At 46.8% G+C, this 17,076-nt stretch overlaps 1 protein-coding gene across 5 annotated transcripts in view; it reads left to right on the top strand.

Moving 5' to 3' along the window:
• Positions 1 to 17,076, top strand: part of LOC115144504 (pericentrin-like) — a 34,963-nt gene that overhangs the window by 4,951 nt on the left and 12,936 nt on the right. For all 5 annotated transcript variants that reach the window (XM_065024723.1, XM_065024718.1, XM_065024711.1 and 2 more), the window contains 25 exons: positions 2,920 to 3,069; positions 3,199 to 3,986; positions 4,109 to 4,477; positions 4,559 to 5,054; positions 5,347 to 5,742; positions 5,847 to 6,161; positions 6,262 to 6,405; positions 8,154 to 8,409; positions 8,523 to 8,810; positions 8,911 to 8,990; positions 9,070 to 9,181; positions 9,327 to 9,453; positions 9,612 to 9,731; positions 9,848 to 10,031; positions 10,859 to 10,970; positions 11,070 to 11,110; positions 11,214 to 11,348; positions 11,505 to 11,778; positions 11,876 to 12,026; positions 12,231 to 12,681; positions 12,775 to 12,972; positions 13,125 to 13,196; positions 13,292 to 13,396; positions 13,536 to 13,688; positions 14,533 to 14,679. In XM_065024723.1, coding sequence (XP_064880795.1) covers positions 2,920 to 3,069; positions 3,199 to 3,986; positions 4,109 to 4,477; positions 4,559 to 5,054; positions 5,347 to 5,742; positions 5,847 to 6,161; positions 6,262 to 6,405; positions 8,154 to 8,409; positions 8,523 to 8,810; positions 8,911 to 8,990; positions 9,070 to 9,181; positions 9,327 to 9,453; positions 9,612 to 9,731; positions 9,848 to 10,031; positions 10,859 to 10,970; positions 11,070 to 11,110; positions 11,214 to 11,348; positions 11,505 to 11,778; positions 11,876 to 12,026; positions 12,231 to 12,681; positions 12,775 to 12,972; positions 13,125 to 13,196; positions 13,292 to 13,396; positions 13,536 to 13,688; positions 14,533 to 14,679 — 5,664 coding nt within the window. The remainder of the gene's footprint in view (positions 1 to 2,919; positions 3,070 to 3,198; positions 3,987 to 4,108; positions 4,478 to 4,558; positions 5,055 to 5,346; positions 5,743 to 5,846; positions 6,162 to 6,261; positions 6,406 to 8,153; positions 8,410 to 8,522; positions 8,811 to 8,910; positions 8,991 to 9,069; positions 9,182 to 9,326; positions 9,454 to 9,611; positions 9,732 to 9,847; positions 10,032 to 10,858; positions 10,971 to 11,069; positions 11,111 to 11,213; positions 11,349 to 11,504; positions 11,779 to 11,875; positions 12,027 to 12,230; positions 12,682 to 12,774; positions 12,973 to 13,124; positions 13,197 to 13,291; positions 13,397 to 13,535; positions 13,689 to 14,532; positions 14,680 to 17,076) is intronic.

Below are 17,076 nucleotides of genomic sequence, written 5' to 3'. Positions count from 1 at the left end.
TCTGGTATACCACGTCTTTCAGACAATCAACATTCAGTCTTTGTCTATAAATGAGGAAATATGGAAAGCTTTTCCTATTGTAGAGGATGGATGGGAGAGAAACGGCTTGAATTCTATTTCCATTATTGCTGGAGAAATTACATAATCGTGTTATAAATACGTACCAGGAGAAATGGGTTAGACGTGTGTTCATATGCATGCCCTGCAACAAAAGTTACATACACACACACACACCACTCGTGTGTTGTACCTCGTTTCCCTCCTCCAGGAAGCAGTAGTTATATTCTTAACTTTATGGTTAGATGCACTTGTTTGACACACACCACCCACAAACACACACATACACACCACACACACACCACTCCTAACTGGGTTGGGTATTTTCTCGTTTGGATTAATTTGTTCTCATGCTTTTTACCCATAAGAACCCGGTGCTGCTTCTGAATAATTAGAGATAGAGTGCCTTCAGAAAGTATTCAAACCCCTTGAGTTATTCCACATTTTGTTACAGCTTCAATTAAAAATGGATTAAATAGATTATTTTTCTCACCCATTGTTACGAATCCCTTTTGGCCCGACAGTCTAGGGGGGATGGTAATGAGACCCGTAACATAACTCATGCAAATTATTATTGTGACAAAGTAAAAGTGTGCACGAAATAACCACGACAACAGAAATCTACCGTCAAACTCTAGGTTTATTTATAAACACACGGTAATGGGGGGAGCAGGAAAAGGGGCTGAGCTGGACCCAAGGAAAGAAACAATAAGTATTCAAAAACACCCCTAAGCTAGACTAGCCTACTCTAACAACAGCTAACTAACTAACCAAAAATACAGTGGGTGGTCCGCCCAGTTCTAACTAGTGTATTTAACAAAGTTCACCTACGGGTAGTGTATGCCCATGGGCGACTTGTCTTGGTTTCCCCTTTTCCCACCAGCAACAAACAAACACCATAACCAAAAATAATACTCACAGGTGATGACAAAGTGCTATGAGGTGCTTAAACAAAAGAGAGGTTAAGACACAAAGCGAGAGTGAAACACCGAGACCTACAGACATGGCATTTACAGAGAGATTGAGCTAGAGATTGAGCTAGAGATTGCTCTAGAACAAACAAATGATGGGGTTTTTAAACCATGGGGAAGGAACTGTGATAGGGTAGGAAATAGGAGGAGGTGTGTCTTCTGATTGATGATTGATTGTTGACTGATTGGGGAGTGATGGTTTTCACCTGTGAGGGGAGAAGGAGAGAAAAGAAACACACACAGGATACACACACACACAGGATAACTGTATCCGTAACACCCATCTAAACACAATACCCCATAATGACAAAGTGAAAACATGTTTTTAGAAATGTTAGCAAATTTGTTGAAAATTAAATAGAGTAATATCTCATTTACATAAGTATTCACACTCCTGAGTGGTTGTTTACCATTGCTAAAAAAAACATTTTAAAGTCTTGCCATAGATTCTCAAGCAGATTTAAGTCAAAACTGTCACTCGGGAACATTCACTGTTTTATTGGTAAGCTACTCCAGTGTAAATTTGGCCTTGTGTTTTAGGTTATTATCCTGTTGAAAGGTGAATTTGAATCCCAGGGTGTCTGGTAGAAAGCAGACTGAACCAGGTTTTCCTCTAGGATTTTGCCTGTGCTTAGCTCCATTCCATGTATTTTTTTTTTATCCTGGAAAAACTCTCCAGTCCTTAATGATTGCATACCCATAACATGATGCAGCCACCACTATGTTTGCAAATATGGAGTGGTACTCAGTAATCTGTTGTTGGATTTGCCCCAAACATAAAACTTTGTATTTAGGACAATAATTGAATTGCTTTGCTACATTTTTTGCAGTATTACTTTAGTGCCTTGTTGCAAACAGGATGCATGTTTTGGAATATTTTTGGGTTCCTTTTCACTCTATCAATTAGGTTAGAATTGTGAAGTAACTAAATCTACAATCCTACATTTCCCCCTATCACAGCCATTAAACTATGTACCAATTGGTCATTGTGGTTGAATCTGTGCTTGTAATTCACTACTCATCTGAGGGACCTTAGAGTTAATTATGTGTGGGGCACAGAGATGAGGTAGTCATTTAACAAATAATGTTCAACACATTGCACACAGTGAGTCAATTCAACTTATTATGCGAGTTGTTAAGCAAATCTTTACTCCTGAACTAATTTAGGCTTGTAATAACAAAATGGTTGAATACTTATTGACTCAAGACATTTCAGCTTTTCATTTGGAAAAACATAATTCCACTTTGACTTTATGGGGTATTGTGTGTAGGCCAGTGATGACAAATCTTAATATAATCCATTTTAAATGCAGGCTGTAACACAACAACAATGTCTAGTGAATACTTTCTGAAGGTACATATTTCTCTGTGCTCTCTCCCTTCCTCCCTCCCCAATTTCCCTCTCTCTCTGCTCAGTCTCCTCGCTCTGCTCTGTCTGCTCTGTCTCCCTCACTCTGCTCTGTCTCCCTCACTCTGCTCTGTCTCCCTCACTCTGCTCTGTCTCCCTCACTCTGCTCTGTCTCCCTCACTCTGCTCTGTCTCCCTCACTCTGCTCTGTCTCCCTCACTCTGCTCTGTCTGCGCAGTCTCCCTCACTCTGCGCAGTCTCCCTCACTCTGCGCAGTCTCCCTCACTCTGCTCTGTCTGCTCAGTCTCCCTCACTCTGCTCTGTCTGCTCAGTCTCCCTTTCACTCACTCTCCATCTCTGCCTGTTCCTCTCTCTGTGTTATACTTTGCATTCCCCTTGCAATCAACTATTTGCCATTTAGCAGCCACCTTTAATCCAAAGTGATCAGAATAAAATGTAATAAAGTAAGGTGTTAAGAATAAAATGTGAGTTTATGTCTGTGTGTGTGTGTGTGTCTGACTCTATAGTCTCTCTCTCTCTGCAGCAGTTACAGGCCGCAGTAGAGAAGCGTAATGAGATCATTAGCAGACTGAGCTGTAACCTGCAGGAGGCGCTGGAGAGCAGAGACCAGGTACAGCGGGAGGCCTTCTCCCTCACTGGACAGATACAGGCCCTGAAGATGCAGCTACAGCAGGTACACGCTCACACACACACACGCTCACTCACACACACTTCAAAAAGTCTAATAACATTCGTTTTTTTTTTACTGCTAGTAATGAAGTAGTGAATGTAAGCTCTTCGATGTCCCTGTTTTCTTTTCCAGACCTCTCAGTTCTTTCGCTCCAGGACACAAGGGGGCTCTGAGCTCTCCCTAGCCCAGCGGAAAGCCTCCCAGCCTGACCACAGCTCCTACGACCTCTCCTCACTGCCCAACCACCTGGAGGTCCCAGTAACAGAACCAGGGGAGCAAATACGCACACTCCGAATGGGACATGAACAGACTGGAGCTGGGTGTGAGAGCCCAGCACAATGTATTGATCCTGAGATGGATGTACTGATACACACATTGAGGAGAGAGCTGCTAGAGGAGAGGGAGTTAAACCAGCTCATGCTTTCCCAACTAGAAGAGGAGAGGACAGGGAGGGAGGAGGAGAGGAGAGAGATCCACCAGTACAAGGAGGAGAAGGAGGTGTTGAATAGGGAATTGCAGGAGCTAAGGAGGAGACTGGAGGAGGCGAGGGAGAGAAGGAACGAGAGGGAGGATGAGCGAGAGATCAGGGAAAGACAGGAAGAGGAGAAGAGACCTGGAGAGGAGGTGCAGAGAGTCAGACAGATGTTGGGGGAGAGAGGGAGAACGAGGGAGGAGTTGGGATTCAAGGCTTCTAAAGACAAACTGAACCAGGCAAAGGCCAGTGTGGAGGAGGAGGATGGGGAGGGGGAGGAGAGAGAGGAGTGCCTTCTGGACGTGTCCCTCCCCACTGATGGCACCCCGCTGTTGGAGCGCTACCTGTCCTCGGCCCTCCCCTCACACTCGTGCTGGGCCAATGAAAGTCTGGAGGAGTGCAGCCTTCTGGAAGAGCACAGCATTCTGGACAACTCTGGCAACTACAGGTTAGAGGGACATTACTGTGTGTGTTTTGCCCTTATGGTGGATTTTCCCCCCGTACGAATCACCTCTCCTAATCTCTCTCCTTTCAGTCCTCTCATCCCTCTCTGCCTCCATCCCATCACAGGTTTGAGCTGGACAGTGATATCGTCAGTGGTGGTGACCAATCCCAGCTGTCCTTTTCGCAGGAAGAACAAACTCACTTTCCCGTCCCACCATCCACTGCACGGTCCCCCGACCCTGAGAACGAAACCTTGCCCTCTTTCGCCTCCCAGTGGCAGAACAACCCCCTCTCTGTCTCACGAGACGCCAGCGAGACCTCTGAGAGACTCAGTGAGACGTCAGAGAATCAGGAGATCTCAGACCTGGGCAAGGAGCTGCTCATCCAGCAGTGTGGAGACCTCAGGGAGGAGGTGGCTCTGAGGGAGAGGGAGAAGGAGGTGGTGATGGAGGAGTTGAGGAGGAGCGCTGAGGATCTGGAGGAGGCCAGGGCCAGGTGAGTGTGTTATAGTGTGTGCCTGTCTACCATACCTTTATGTGTTAGAGAACTTACAGCTCATGTTCATCGTGTGTGTAGGTGGGCCCAGGTCTCTGAGGAGCTGCAGGAGGCGCACTGGGAGCTTGAGGAGGAGCGGGAGAAGAGGAGGCGAGCTGAGGAGGAGGTCAGCCTGAAAACACACGAGGAGGACAATCTGAAGAACAGACTCTGCACCTTACTGGAGGAGAGAGAGAAAGAGATGGGGAGTCTCATCTCCTCTCCTTTCCTAGAGAAGGGAGGTACCTTCCTCCCCAGCCAGGAGCAAGTGATGGAACAGCTAAAAGAGGAAAAATCTCTCCTCCTCTCTCGTCTAAAACAGCAGGAAGAGCTGCTCTCCTCTGTCCGGTTGGAGAAAGGAAGCAACAAGGAGAAAGAGGGGGAGCTGAGGGAGGTGGAGGAAGAGAAGAGTGTTCTCCTCTCCAGGTTGAGGCAGCAGGAGCAGCTGGTTTCCTCTCTGCAGGAGGTGAAACAGGCGGGAGACTCTGTCTCCTCTGAAGTCCATGCTCTGTTTGGACGACAGCTACAGTCACTACAGGTAGCTAGGAGCTTTCTTCTTCCTCCCTCATTACTTCTCCCTCTTTTCACTTTTTCCTCTCTTCCTCCCTCTCCTCCCCTCTTCCCTCCCTCTCTTTCTTTTGTTTCTACTTTTTCTCAATTCACTATCTTCCACTAGCTAATCCTGGTGTTTTTTTTTTTTTCTCTCTCTCTCTCTCTCTCTCTCTCTCTCTCTCTCTCTCTCTGTCTCTGTCTCTGTCTCTGTCTCTCTCTCTCTCTAATTGGTTTGATTGGTTCTAATTGAGTCCAAGCTAATAACCTCTCCTCTCCAGACCCATCGTGACCAGCTTCTAGCCCTGCTGGAAGAAACTAAATCCAGGCACAAAACCACCACTGCCCTCCTAGGTCAGAAAACCCTGGAGCTCGACACCGCTCAGAAAGAGATGCACAGAGTCCAGAAGGAGGCGGAGACAGCGAGGCAGGAGGTGGAGGAGAGGGAGAGGAGGATAGAGCAGACGGAGAGGGAGAAAACAGAGGTAGAGTCTGAGTTGCTGTGTCTGAGACAGAACCTGTGTAACCTGGAGGAGGTGCAGGCCCAGGGAGTGAGGGAGAGGGAGGAGGGCAGAAGGAGAGAGGAGGAGATGGACAGAACCATGCGGAGAATGGAGAAGGTGATGGCAGAGGAGCTGGAGGAGTTCCAGAGACAGCTCCGAGACCAGGAGAAAGAGGTGAGGAGGAGGGTGGTTGTGATGAGGAGGAGGAGGATGATGATTAGACTATGTATTTGGACCTGTTCAGGAAGTACTGAACAGACATGATATCTCTTTTTCAGGTGGAGGAGGAGCGGGAGAAGTGGGAGGAGGAGAGGCAGGAGAAGGACGAGGAGGTGCAGGGGGTGAGACGCCTGCTGGAGGAGCAGCGGAGGGAGAGGGAGCAGGAGGTGAAAGCGCTCCTGGAGCAGCAGATGCGGTCTGTGGAGGAGGCCACAGAGAGACTGAGAAGATCTCACAGTGAGGATGTGCAGGAGCTGCAGGAGAAACACCAGGAGGAGGTGTCTGAGCTGAGCAGCCGTCTGGAGAGAGAGCTGTGTGAGCAGAGACACCGTCTGGAGGATGAGCAGAAGAGACAGATCAGCCTTATCAAACAGGTACACACACACACACACACACACACACACTACAACAACTTATTCACATACCTGTGTTCTGCTAGTCATCCACCCTCTATCTCTTGTTTTCTGTCTCCAGGTGAACGAGAGAGAACACCAGAGGATGCTGTCGGAGATGATGTCACAGCAGAGGGAGGAGCTTAGCCATTTAAAGGCAGAGCTATCAGGGGACCAGAGGGAGAGCATGGAGGCAGCCCACCAAGCAGAACTACTACAGATACAGGTACACACACAACCACCCCTACCAGGTTTTCTGTTAGCCAGATTTGATTAAACTGGCGCCGGCCAGTTGTCCCAAAAAATAAATAATAATCATTGCAAAATGATTTTTTTTAATGTAAATACATTTGACCGGTCATGCTTATTGGTCTACAGGTTAATTTGCATAATTTAGTAGAATTGCGTTAGCGCGTGTGTATTTTCATTGGTCGTTATGTTTATCACACGCACAGCATACAGATGCAGAGCCTATATGAGCGGGGAATCTGTCAGTGGCGAGAGCTGCTGCTTCAAGTCCTCAAACAGCTCATTCCTTCCTGCTGGAGTGAAACATGCTTTTTTAATAACAATATAATAACAATTCTAAATGAAATTTTGTGTTTAAAAAAATGTTTCGATGGCCACAATTTAAAAAGAGCTACTATTTTTATTTCTCAACTGATAAATTGAAGCTCGCTTCCCATTCGCCATTCAAGTACAATGGTAGGCAGGCTTCAATCCATCACACTCCACTTTACAATGAGCTGGAGGCAGTATGCATTTGGAAAAGATATAGTTAGTAGTTTAAAACCTGAACGTTTTACTTCATATTATGACTTGGCATGGCTTCAAAATATAATCCCACCATAGAAACATGGAGGCAATTATTTTACGAAGACTTCCATTGAAACCAGTAGCCTATATATTTTTGTTGTACACGTTCTATTGGTTTTCAAATCCACTTTATTTGTCCAGTAGCCAAAGGCACAATCCTAGTCATATTAGCAACCCATGATAGTTGTTGCATCTTTAGATCTCCCACTTTTCTACATTTCGAAGAGATATATTTTAATCTCTGTTACATGAAACTGTTTGCATTTGCGGTGTGCTTTTGACAACGGTGTTCTCCTGCTAATTGCATTGTGGAACGAACATGCGTAGCCTACTGCTTTGGTGTGTTTCTGCACTAATCATCTGAATAAATAATAGTTTATTCAAATGTTACGGTAAATGTCCAGATCTGTTGCATTGACCTCATTGCTTTAAAAAAAAAAAAATGTCACTTAGGCCTACTGGTTGTATGAATTTAGGATCGATCATCCCACAACTGTCCCAGAGTCTGTTTAGTATCGTCTATTTCTTTCTCCCCCAGAACGACTAGGTGAACAATAGATTATTTTAACTTTTATGGGGAAGATTGACATACGCTAGTGATTTTGCTGTTCGTTACACGTCTTGTTGGCTGAGGAAAAGTAATTGTGGCAGGTAATCTATCATCTCCAAAGTGCTCATCGGTTTTTGGTAAGGATGCGTGTCGTTGCATCCTCAAGTTGCGTGTTCTGTTAAAGCTGCAATATGTCACTTTTTGGGAGACCTGACCAAATTCTCATAGAAATGTGTGAGAGATCTGTCATTGTCATTGAAAGCAAGTCTAAGAAGTGGTAGGACTGTTTTTATGTGCGGTATTTCTATGCTTCCCATTATATTTCACCGTGGTTTAGATGGTACAATGATTCTCTACACTTTACTTGCTTTGCTACATGAACTGAATTTTAGCAACCAGGAAATGGCGGAGTGATTTCTGCATAGTGCAGATAATAACCATAATCTAAATGTGTTTTCTGTCATTCTGAGCACCGTGGGTGCAGGTTACACACCCAATGCATATGGGTCCGTTAAATTAAAATGCTTCCTTCAAATGTCCGGCTTCACATTTTCCTAATGGAAACCCTACCCTCTACCTACCTCTCTCTTTTATCTATCGCTCTATAGAGCCAACAGGCTCTGGAGCTGGAGGCGCTGCGTCTGAGCCTGACCAACCACCAAACGACCCAGCTAGAGCTCTCCCAGACCAACCTGCAGCGGGAGCGGGAGGCCTCTCTAAGCGAGCTCCAGGCTTCCCTCAGGGAGAAGTGGGCCCAGGAGAGGGCCGTGCTGCAGGCCAGACAGCAGTTTGAGGTGGAGAGGCTGAGAGCTGAGAGTGAGGAGAGGATCCAGCGAGAGCAGCAGGAGTATCACAGGAACATGGGTGAGGATGATGGTAGTAGAATAGGGCCTTCTCACTCAGATGCTCCAATGCATAGCTCTGTTTAACAAATGGCCCTTCATCTGACCTGATTGAGTTGGTGTGTGTGTGTGTAGATGCTCTGAGGCAGGAGTGTGAGAGTCGTCTCTCCCAGGAGAGAGTGTCCATGGAGGAGCGGCAGGCTGCAGAAATAGTGGCCTTGAGATCCCGGTGGCAGCAGGAGTCCGAGAAGGCCCAGTCAGAGCTCCAGACACAGCTGTCAGAGGCTCGGGTATCACTCTCCACCCAGGCAGCCTTCACCCAGACTGGGGCAGATCTGTCCGAGGCCCGGGCTAGCCTGGAGGAGCTCCAGAGGCTGGAGGGGGAGCTGAACCAGGCCTGGACCGAGAGGGACGCTGCTGCCCGTGAGTCAATTAATAAGTGTTATTGATGTTGTCCGTATGTTGTAAGCATGTTGTAAACACGTGGTAGGGATGTTATGAATGTGTTACTGCTACTCTCCAGGTGCAGTGGAGGATCTGGTGTCCAGACATCAAGTGGTGCTGCAGGAGAGAGAGGAACAAACACGGCAGCTACAGCAGGAGGTGAACACACACTTCTGTTTCTGAGATTTGCTTTATGCTTTGGATAGTGCCTTTCCTAAACTCTCTCTCCTTCCTCTAGGTGTGTCGTCTGCATGGAGATCAGGTGACTCTGAGACATACTTGTGACCAGGAGGTCTCTCAGCTCTGGGCTCAGCTAGACAACATGAGGACCAGCCGCCAGGAACTGGGAGGTGAGTACACACACACACACACACTCTGGACCTATGCTAGAACATAATTCGTCAAGTAGTACAAATTGGTTTGATTGGTCAACCAACATAATTTCAGATACCTTGTCTTTTTCCATCTCTGTTTTTCCCTCGCCTCTCTCTCCAGAGTTGAAGGAGCAGCTGCTAGCTCGTTCGTCGCGGGTGGATGACATCGAGCGTCTGAAGGCGGAGTTTAACGTGCAGAGGCGGGAGATCAATGAGCAGAATGAGGTTGAGCTGGAAAACCTGAGGAGGTACGCGCGCACACACACACACACCTATGCAGCTGAATGTGCTCTCCTACACACACCTATACAGGTAGGTAAATGCACAAGGTATACAAGTGAACACACCAATGTAAACCCATGCAAGTGAACACACACTTACACTCCATTAATGTATATCCGGTCAGGTACTTTGAGCAGCGTCTGCGAGTAGCAGAGGAGAGCTACCGGGAGGAGATAGCCCTGCTGCAGCTGAGACTGGTGGAGGGAGCCCTGGAGGACTCTGTACTCAAGACCCAGGATGCTAGGTATGCTAATGCTAGAGGCCTCGCTCGGCTAATCTGCCCACCAGCCGCCAATTACACACAATCTATAAGCCTGGGCCAGTGGTGGGCCATGTTACTGACCACTGTCGTGTGTGTAGTTTCCTGTCTGAAGGGAGAGAGGAGGAGGAGAGGAACGATGTTCTGGCTGAGATCACACTGAAACTGGAGAAACACCAGGAGGCGTTTGACCAGCTGCGTGTCCAGTTGGAGGAGAGACACACTCAGGAACTGTCTAACCTACGGTCCTCTATGGCCCTGTCCTACAGAGAGGAGCTGCTACAGGTACACACACCAGGGTTTTACCATTAACCTGTAAGGTCAATTCATTGATTGAATACAGGCATTTTGGGGCCGTATGCATTTTGAAAACATACGGTTTGAAACTACATATTATGAGGCATGCCTTACCTTGCTTCAAATTAGCATAGCCAAAATCCAACCAAATGTGCAGGCAATTATTTTATAAAGACTTCCATATGCCATTTAAACCAGTAGCCTATTTCTCTTATGTTCTATTGGTTTTCAGATCAACTTTATTTGTCCAGTAGCCAAAGGCACAATCCTAGTCATATTACCAACCCATGCTAGTTGTTGCATCTTTAGATCTCCCCCTTTTCTACATTTCTAACCAATATTTTCATCTCTTGAAATCGCTGGCATGTGAGGTGCCCTTTTGACAAGTGTTTTCCGCTAACTGCATTATGGAATGAACATTCACACGTAGCCTACTGCCTCGTGCTCATTGCTGCTCTTAGAATGTAAAGAAATAATAGTGGACCTGTGGACAGTGATTCTAACATCTTCAAAGTGTCCATCGGAATTCGTTAAGGACACAAGCCATTGCATCCTCGAGTCTAAATGGGATTTCTGGAATTCAGAGCACTGTGGGTGGGACGACCTAATCAGGTTACACACCCAATACATATCGGTCCGGCAAATGCAATAAATGTCAATTAAAATGCTGCCGGTCAAATGTCCGGCGCTACATTTTCCTAACAGAAACCACACACACACATACACACATACACACACACACACAGGAGCAGTCTCACCTATGATCCAGCATGATCAGGCCTGGTCTTTCCTTCACTATTTTGTTTTCTCTCTAGGTGCGTTCAGACCTGACTGATCGTTACTATGGCGACCTGCAGGAGCTGAAGACTCGCCACGCCCTCGAGATGGAACAACTCCGCGCTAGACTGTCAGACAGCCATGTCAGAGGTATACGCACTCTCTTTCTCACACACACATTGGAATATTCTTCAACATGTAAAAATATTTTCTCTTTCCCTCAATTTATCATTTTCCTCTTCCACACAGAGCTGACGAGGGTGCGTCTGGAGGCTGCCAGACAGGTGGAGGTAAGAATGAGGATAGTGAATGAATTCGATTCTGTAAATCGAAGTGAGTCGAAGTTCTGTTATGTTTCCAGTGGGAGTAGGTTTAATAATGTGATGTGAACAGGTGGAGGTGGAGCATAGAATGTGGTGTCACTCTGAGGAGCTGCAGACCAGAACGACCATGATTCAGAACTTGGAGACACGACTGGCTGCCCTGGCAGACACACACAATATGGAGCTACGCTCACACACTATGAAGGTACACTCACACGTACACTGAAAATACACACACACGGAGAAACACAAACTCACAGCAAGTACATACATACATAATTGTGTGAGTATGTGTGACAACGTAATGAGTGTTGCCACATGTTGACCCGGAATGACCGTATGTTGACCCGGATGTTTTTAGCTGAAGCAGAGCTTTGCTGAGGAGCTGGTTGTGAAACTAGCAGAGGAACATAAGGAGGAGAGGGAGCGAGTGATGGAGGAGATGACCCTGAGGAGAGCGGAGGAGGTGCAGAGGCTCAGACAGGAGCTCCAGGAGGAGGGGGAGGCACGGGTCTCTGCCCTGAGAGAAGCGCTGGAGAGAGGGATGGCGGAGGAAAGGAGCGCTCTGGAGAAAGGGATTGAGGAGGCGAGAGCAGCGCTCAGGAGTCTACAAGCCTCACTGGACAACGACCTGAGTAAGTACATGAAAAGGTTTCATGTAGTTCCACCTCCCTTATTTCACTGTCACTTCTGCATGGTCTTTGCCCTTCGTCTCACATGTCTCTCCCCCAGACCCCCAGGCGGTGGCAGTGAGACAGAGACTAGAGGCCCAGTACGAAGCTGAGCTGGCCAGGGCCAAGTCCACCATGTCTGCCGAGGTCAAGGAGCTGACTGCTCTGCTTCAGGAGCAGGGAGACCAGAGGCTATGCCAAGCCCAGGACAGGTGAGACATGGCTGGGGTAAAACACCCAGAGAGACTAGGGGGGTCTGGAGGTTAATACAGTGCGTTTCATGTAATACCAGAGATTCTCACTAGCTAGTGAACGTTTGCCCCATAGTAAACGAATGCATTCACAGAGAGAGTTAACACTCTATCTGTCCTTTCATCTTGAAATGAATCTGGCTGACCTGTTCTGCATGTGTGTAGGTTCCAGGAGGAGAGGGAGGAGTTGGAGCAGCGTCTGGCCCAGCAGGGTGAGGTTTCTCTGGGGGAGCTGAGGGAGGAACACATGGCCGCCATGGAACTCCTGAAAACCACGCTACTGACCAACCACACGAAGGACATGGACATGCTACGAACCAATCACAAAGCAGAACTGGACTCCTTGTTGGCCAATCACAAGGCTGATCTCAAAGCAATGGCAACGGAGATCGCAACAAAACACGAGGAGCTTGTTGTCTTGGAAACCAGCCTAGAATCAAAACGCAAGTCCGAGCTCGATCACCTGGAGGCAGTCCTACAGGAAACCAATCAGGCTCAGCTAGAGGCACAGGAGGCGGAGTTAGAACATAGGCATCAGGAAGAGAGGGAGGAGCTGGAGAAGAGGATGCTGGGTAATATGGACACACTGGAGACCACGTACCTGAGGGAGATCCAGGTGAGAACATACACACACACACACTGTTTTAAAGCTTGTATATCTATATTCTACATTTCACATCTATTTTATCTTAATGTTCTCATATCTCAGACTCTGCGTGATCAGAAGTCTGCGCTTGAGGCGAAGCATAAGCAGGAAGTGGAGCGTGAAAGGTCAAGGCTTAACCAGGAAGTGGAGCGTGATGGGTTGGAGCAGCAGTCTGTCAGGGAGGAGCTGAGGAAGGAGCTGGCTCAGCTTCACATGGAGAAGTTTAGCGCCATGGCAACGGAGCTCAGCCACACCCACCAGGTGAGATAACAAAGTGGTCATTTGAAGTCAAGAAAAGATGCAAATTCGCCACATTTAAAAAAAAAAAAATAATAATCATAATAATTTGTCTTGTATATTCATGAGACAATTCTGATGTTCTCTCATTCTTGCTCGATCTCTCGCTCTCTCAGAATGAGTTGACAATCCAGAAAGAAGCCTTAGAAGCTGAACACCACACGGCTCTGGAGGCCCTCAGGAAAAAGGTACTCATCCCTCCATCTCTTGGCTGGTCTATCCATTAATCTGAGCATCCGTCCATCCATTCAGTTGTGTTTGATCTGGTTGTGTCTGTCTCCAGGTCTTGGAGTTGGCGCAACAGCACTGCACTGCCTTAGAGGAGCTCACGTGCACCTACACCTCAGAGACACAGCAACTCAACACACAGCACCAGCAGCAGCTTCAGGTCTGACACACTTGCACACCATCCCAAAACATCCCATTCCCCTTCTGTAGTCTTCTAAAAGTGAAGGGATTACCCTCTCACTGTGCTTCCACACACTATTAGATGAGGGGTCAATGTGTGTGTGTGTGTGTGTGTGTAGGAGCTAAAGAGTGCGTCTGTGAGAGAGCTACAGGCGTGTCGCCGGGAGCTGGAGGAGGAGTCGTCACGACAACGTCTGCACTTCCTGGAAGAGGTTGAGCTTCTGAAGGCCCAAGCAGAGGAGAGACTTGAGCAGAAGATCAGCCAACTCAAGGTGAGAGGAGGAGAGATATGGAGGGAAGACAGGTGGAGGGAGGGTAATTAACTTGCTGTCTGATAGGCTAGAGGAAATATTCATCGTATTGCTTGAAGCCACCAAATCCTTTCATAACTATACAAATACCTAGGGCAGAGGGCGACTAAGAGGAAGAGCGAGGGTGGGGGAAAACGGCGTGAGGTCTTCATCAGCCTTAAACATTGTAATGAACTATACAGGAACGTATGTAACAGTGGTGGGTGTCTTTTAGGATACATTTGGGTTGAACGCATTCAGTTGTGCATCTGACTAGTTATCCCCTGTCTTGAAGTCACAGTCGTCTGCCATCGTGCTCTTTGTGTCGATCACTGAGAGAAACTGAATTCGGACAGATTACATTATATAATGGGGCTGGATTTTGGAGGTCTGTCTCTCTCTTTCTGTCTGTGTGTGCGCGTGTGTGTGTACACCCCAGCAAGACTAGGGTTAGCCCATGCCTGGCCAGTGTCCCATGAGATTTACACAACCATCATAATCCTTTCTTCATATAGGACAGTGTGTTTTTCGCATCAGTATTTCTGTGGGTGTGTGTTGCTGCCACGTGAACAGTGGCTAAATGGGATGGATTTGAGCCTTTGATCCTCTGATGCAGAAGGTTTTATTTTGTACTCTTAACAAAAAAAATGCATTTGAGCTGAGCGTTAGCTAGCAGTCTGTTAGTCAGTCAGTCTGAATCAGCTTGTGAGTTTTTGGTTGTAGGGAGAGCTGTTACCCAATAACCTTGGCGTGAGTTTTAGAACAAGTTCTAGAACAGAAGTGCTGGCAGTTTGGACAGCATTACCAGCATCTCTTTCCTCTGAAGGCGGAGTTTGAGGAGCAGAAGGAGGCGGAGCTAGCAGAACAGAGGCAGAGCTTCAGTTCTGAGCACGAGCAGAAGGAACAAAGCTACGCCGACAAGATGAGCCAGCTCACTGCACAACTGCTACAGCTGGACACTGTGGTGTCACAGGTAACCCACACCACACACACTGGAGTAATTGAGCGCGTCCAATATGACTGGAGCGCCGAGCGAGATTCCCAACGGCTGGAGAGTCAGCCTTCTTGCCCGCTCCAACTTCACTCCAGTAGCACTTACTTCAGGAGCTCAGGGCGTGCCCGGCCCAGCATGCACTTGTAGTCTACTTGAGTGCTGCTATAGCCCCTTGCTTTAGCTACTGTCTGTTTGCTGAATATTTTCACAAAGAAACTGATAAAACACACAGGTGCAAAATCGAGGTGACTTCCAAAGTTGAGGAGCAATAGAGATGATGTAACGTTAGTGTCCACAACTAAAAAGTCATTTTAGAACCTGAGAAAGCATGATGGTATACTTACTACGTGCACATGCTAAAATAATAAAGTAGGTGGGTAGATATCGAAATGTCATTGTAGCAACAAAGAAATCTGACCTTTTAAACGTCCCATTAATCATACAATCGACCGTGATTGATTTTGGCCCAATATGTCTGGCCATATTCCCACGTTTAAGGAGCTTTGTTTTGATTGGGTTATTTTGCCTAAAAACCTTCAGGCCTACCTATATAAAAGTAAAAACAAGCCTGCATCCCCAGAGGATGTTCTCTGCTGCTGACCTGCTCTCCAGACACCATCGTATGAGCCTGAAGCCACAGACTGGCCAAACTCTGATTTCTAAAAATGAAGGCACTAATAAGTCATTTATATTTAATTTGTATTTTATTCTATGTAAGTCACAGCCTATTTGCACAGTTTCTAGACCATAATGATTTAATACACTTTGTCCCTGCCAGCCTATTGTGCCGCACTAGCAATCTATTTCTTTGTAGGCTATAGCCTTGAAATAATAGAAATAATATAGCCTAAATAATTCATTTCCGTTCCTTCTTAGACTCCCTGTTTGTCTCCTGACCTAATTTAGAGAGTTTATATGTTTAACATGACACGTAGCCTGTTTGAAATTGAGTGCTTCTTATATTCACCTTTTCATGTTTATTAAAATACTTTTCATTCAAATAATATGGTTTGGTTTCAATACTTCAAAACCAAATGATAGGTCCATGTAGTCACAAAAATGGATGGGTGTTGGTTAAATAGGGATTTTAAGGAAGGGAGCAAGAGCTGTTTTTTTCCCTGTGAGCGGTAGGAAAGGACATGGTGCACCAGAGTGTTTTTAGCGGTAGGAAAGGACATGGTGCACCAGAGTGTTTTTAGCGGTAGGAAAGGACATGGTGCACCAGAGTGTTTTTAGCGGTAGGAAAGGACATGGTGCACCAGAGTGTTTTTAGCGGTAGGAAAGGACATGGTGCACCAGAGTGTTTTTAGCGGTAGGAAAGGACATGGTGCACCAGAGTGTTTTTAGCGGTAGGAAAGGACATGGTGCACCAGAGTGTTTTTAGCGGTAGGAAAGGACATGGTGCACCAGAGTGTTTTTAGCGGTAGGAAAGGACATGGTGCACCTGAGTGTTTTTAGCGGTAGGAAAGGACATGGTGCACCAGAGTGTTTTTAGCGGTAGGAAAGGACATGGTGCACCAGAGTGTTTTTAGCGGTAGGAAAGGACATGGTGCACCAGAGTGTTTTTAGCGGTAGGAAAGGACATGGTGCACCAGAGTGTTTTTAGCGGTAGGAAAGGACATGGTGCACCAGAGTGTTTTTAGCGGTAGGAAAGGACATGGTGCACCAGAGTGTTTTTAGCGGTAGGAAAGGACATGGTGCACCAGAGTGTTTTTAGCGGTAGGAAAGGACATGGTGCACCTGAGTGTTTTTAGCGGTAGGAAAGGACATGGTGCACCAGAGTGTTTTTAGCGGTAGGAAAGGACATGGTGCACCAGAGTGTTTTTAGTGGTAGGAAAGGACATGGTGCACCAGTGTGAGCGACTTGCGGGATTTCCAACCACTCAACCTCCACTCACATACTCTGACACACACACCACACACTGTTAGTAGGAAATTAATTCTGTGGGCAAGACCAGACAAGCCCAACTATCCACAGACCGAGGGAGGGGGGCACAAAGGGAGAAAGAGGGGAGAGAAAACAGGAAAATGAGAGAGTATGGGGCAGGAGATAGTGATATATATGTAAGAGTAGAGGAGAAAGAGAGGGAAGAGGATGATTGTGGTGGGAGACTTGCAGGAGGAGAATAAAAAGAGTAGGATGTTGTTTTTCATCACTCTTAATGTCTAGAAACACACTCACAGCCCAGTGGCTCTCCTAAAGGGATTATCTTCTTCATTAATCTCAATACTAATCCCCTGTGTTTTCTGTCCGGCGCACACACACTCTGCTGGCTGGATGTAAATCTCTAATCTTTCATCATGCATAATGGCATTTCAGTTACATGCACATTTGTCCATTTGTTTATTCAAAAATGATTTTCATTCATCCATCCA

The sequence above is a fragment of the Oncorhynchus nerka genome, linkage group LG2 (genome assembly GCF_034236695.1).
Source record: "Oncorhynchus nerka isolate Pitt River linkage group LG2, Oner_Uvic_2.0, whole genome shotgun sequence".
NCBI lineage: Eukaryota > Metazoa > Chordata > Actinopteri > Salmoniformes > Salmonidae > Oncorhynchus > Oncorhynchus nerka.
This window is presented reverse-complemented; position numbering and strand designations above follow the sequence as displayed.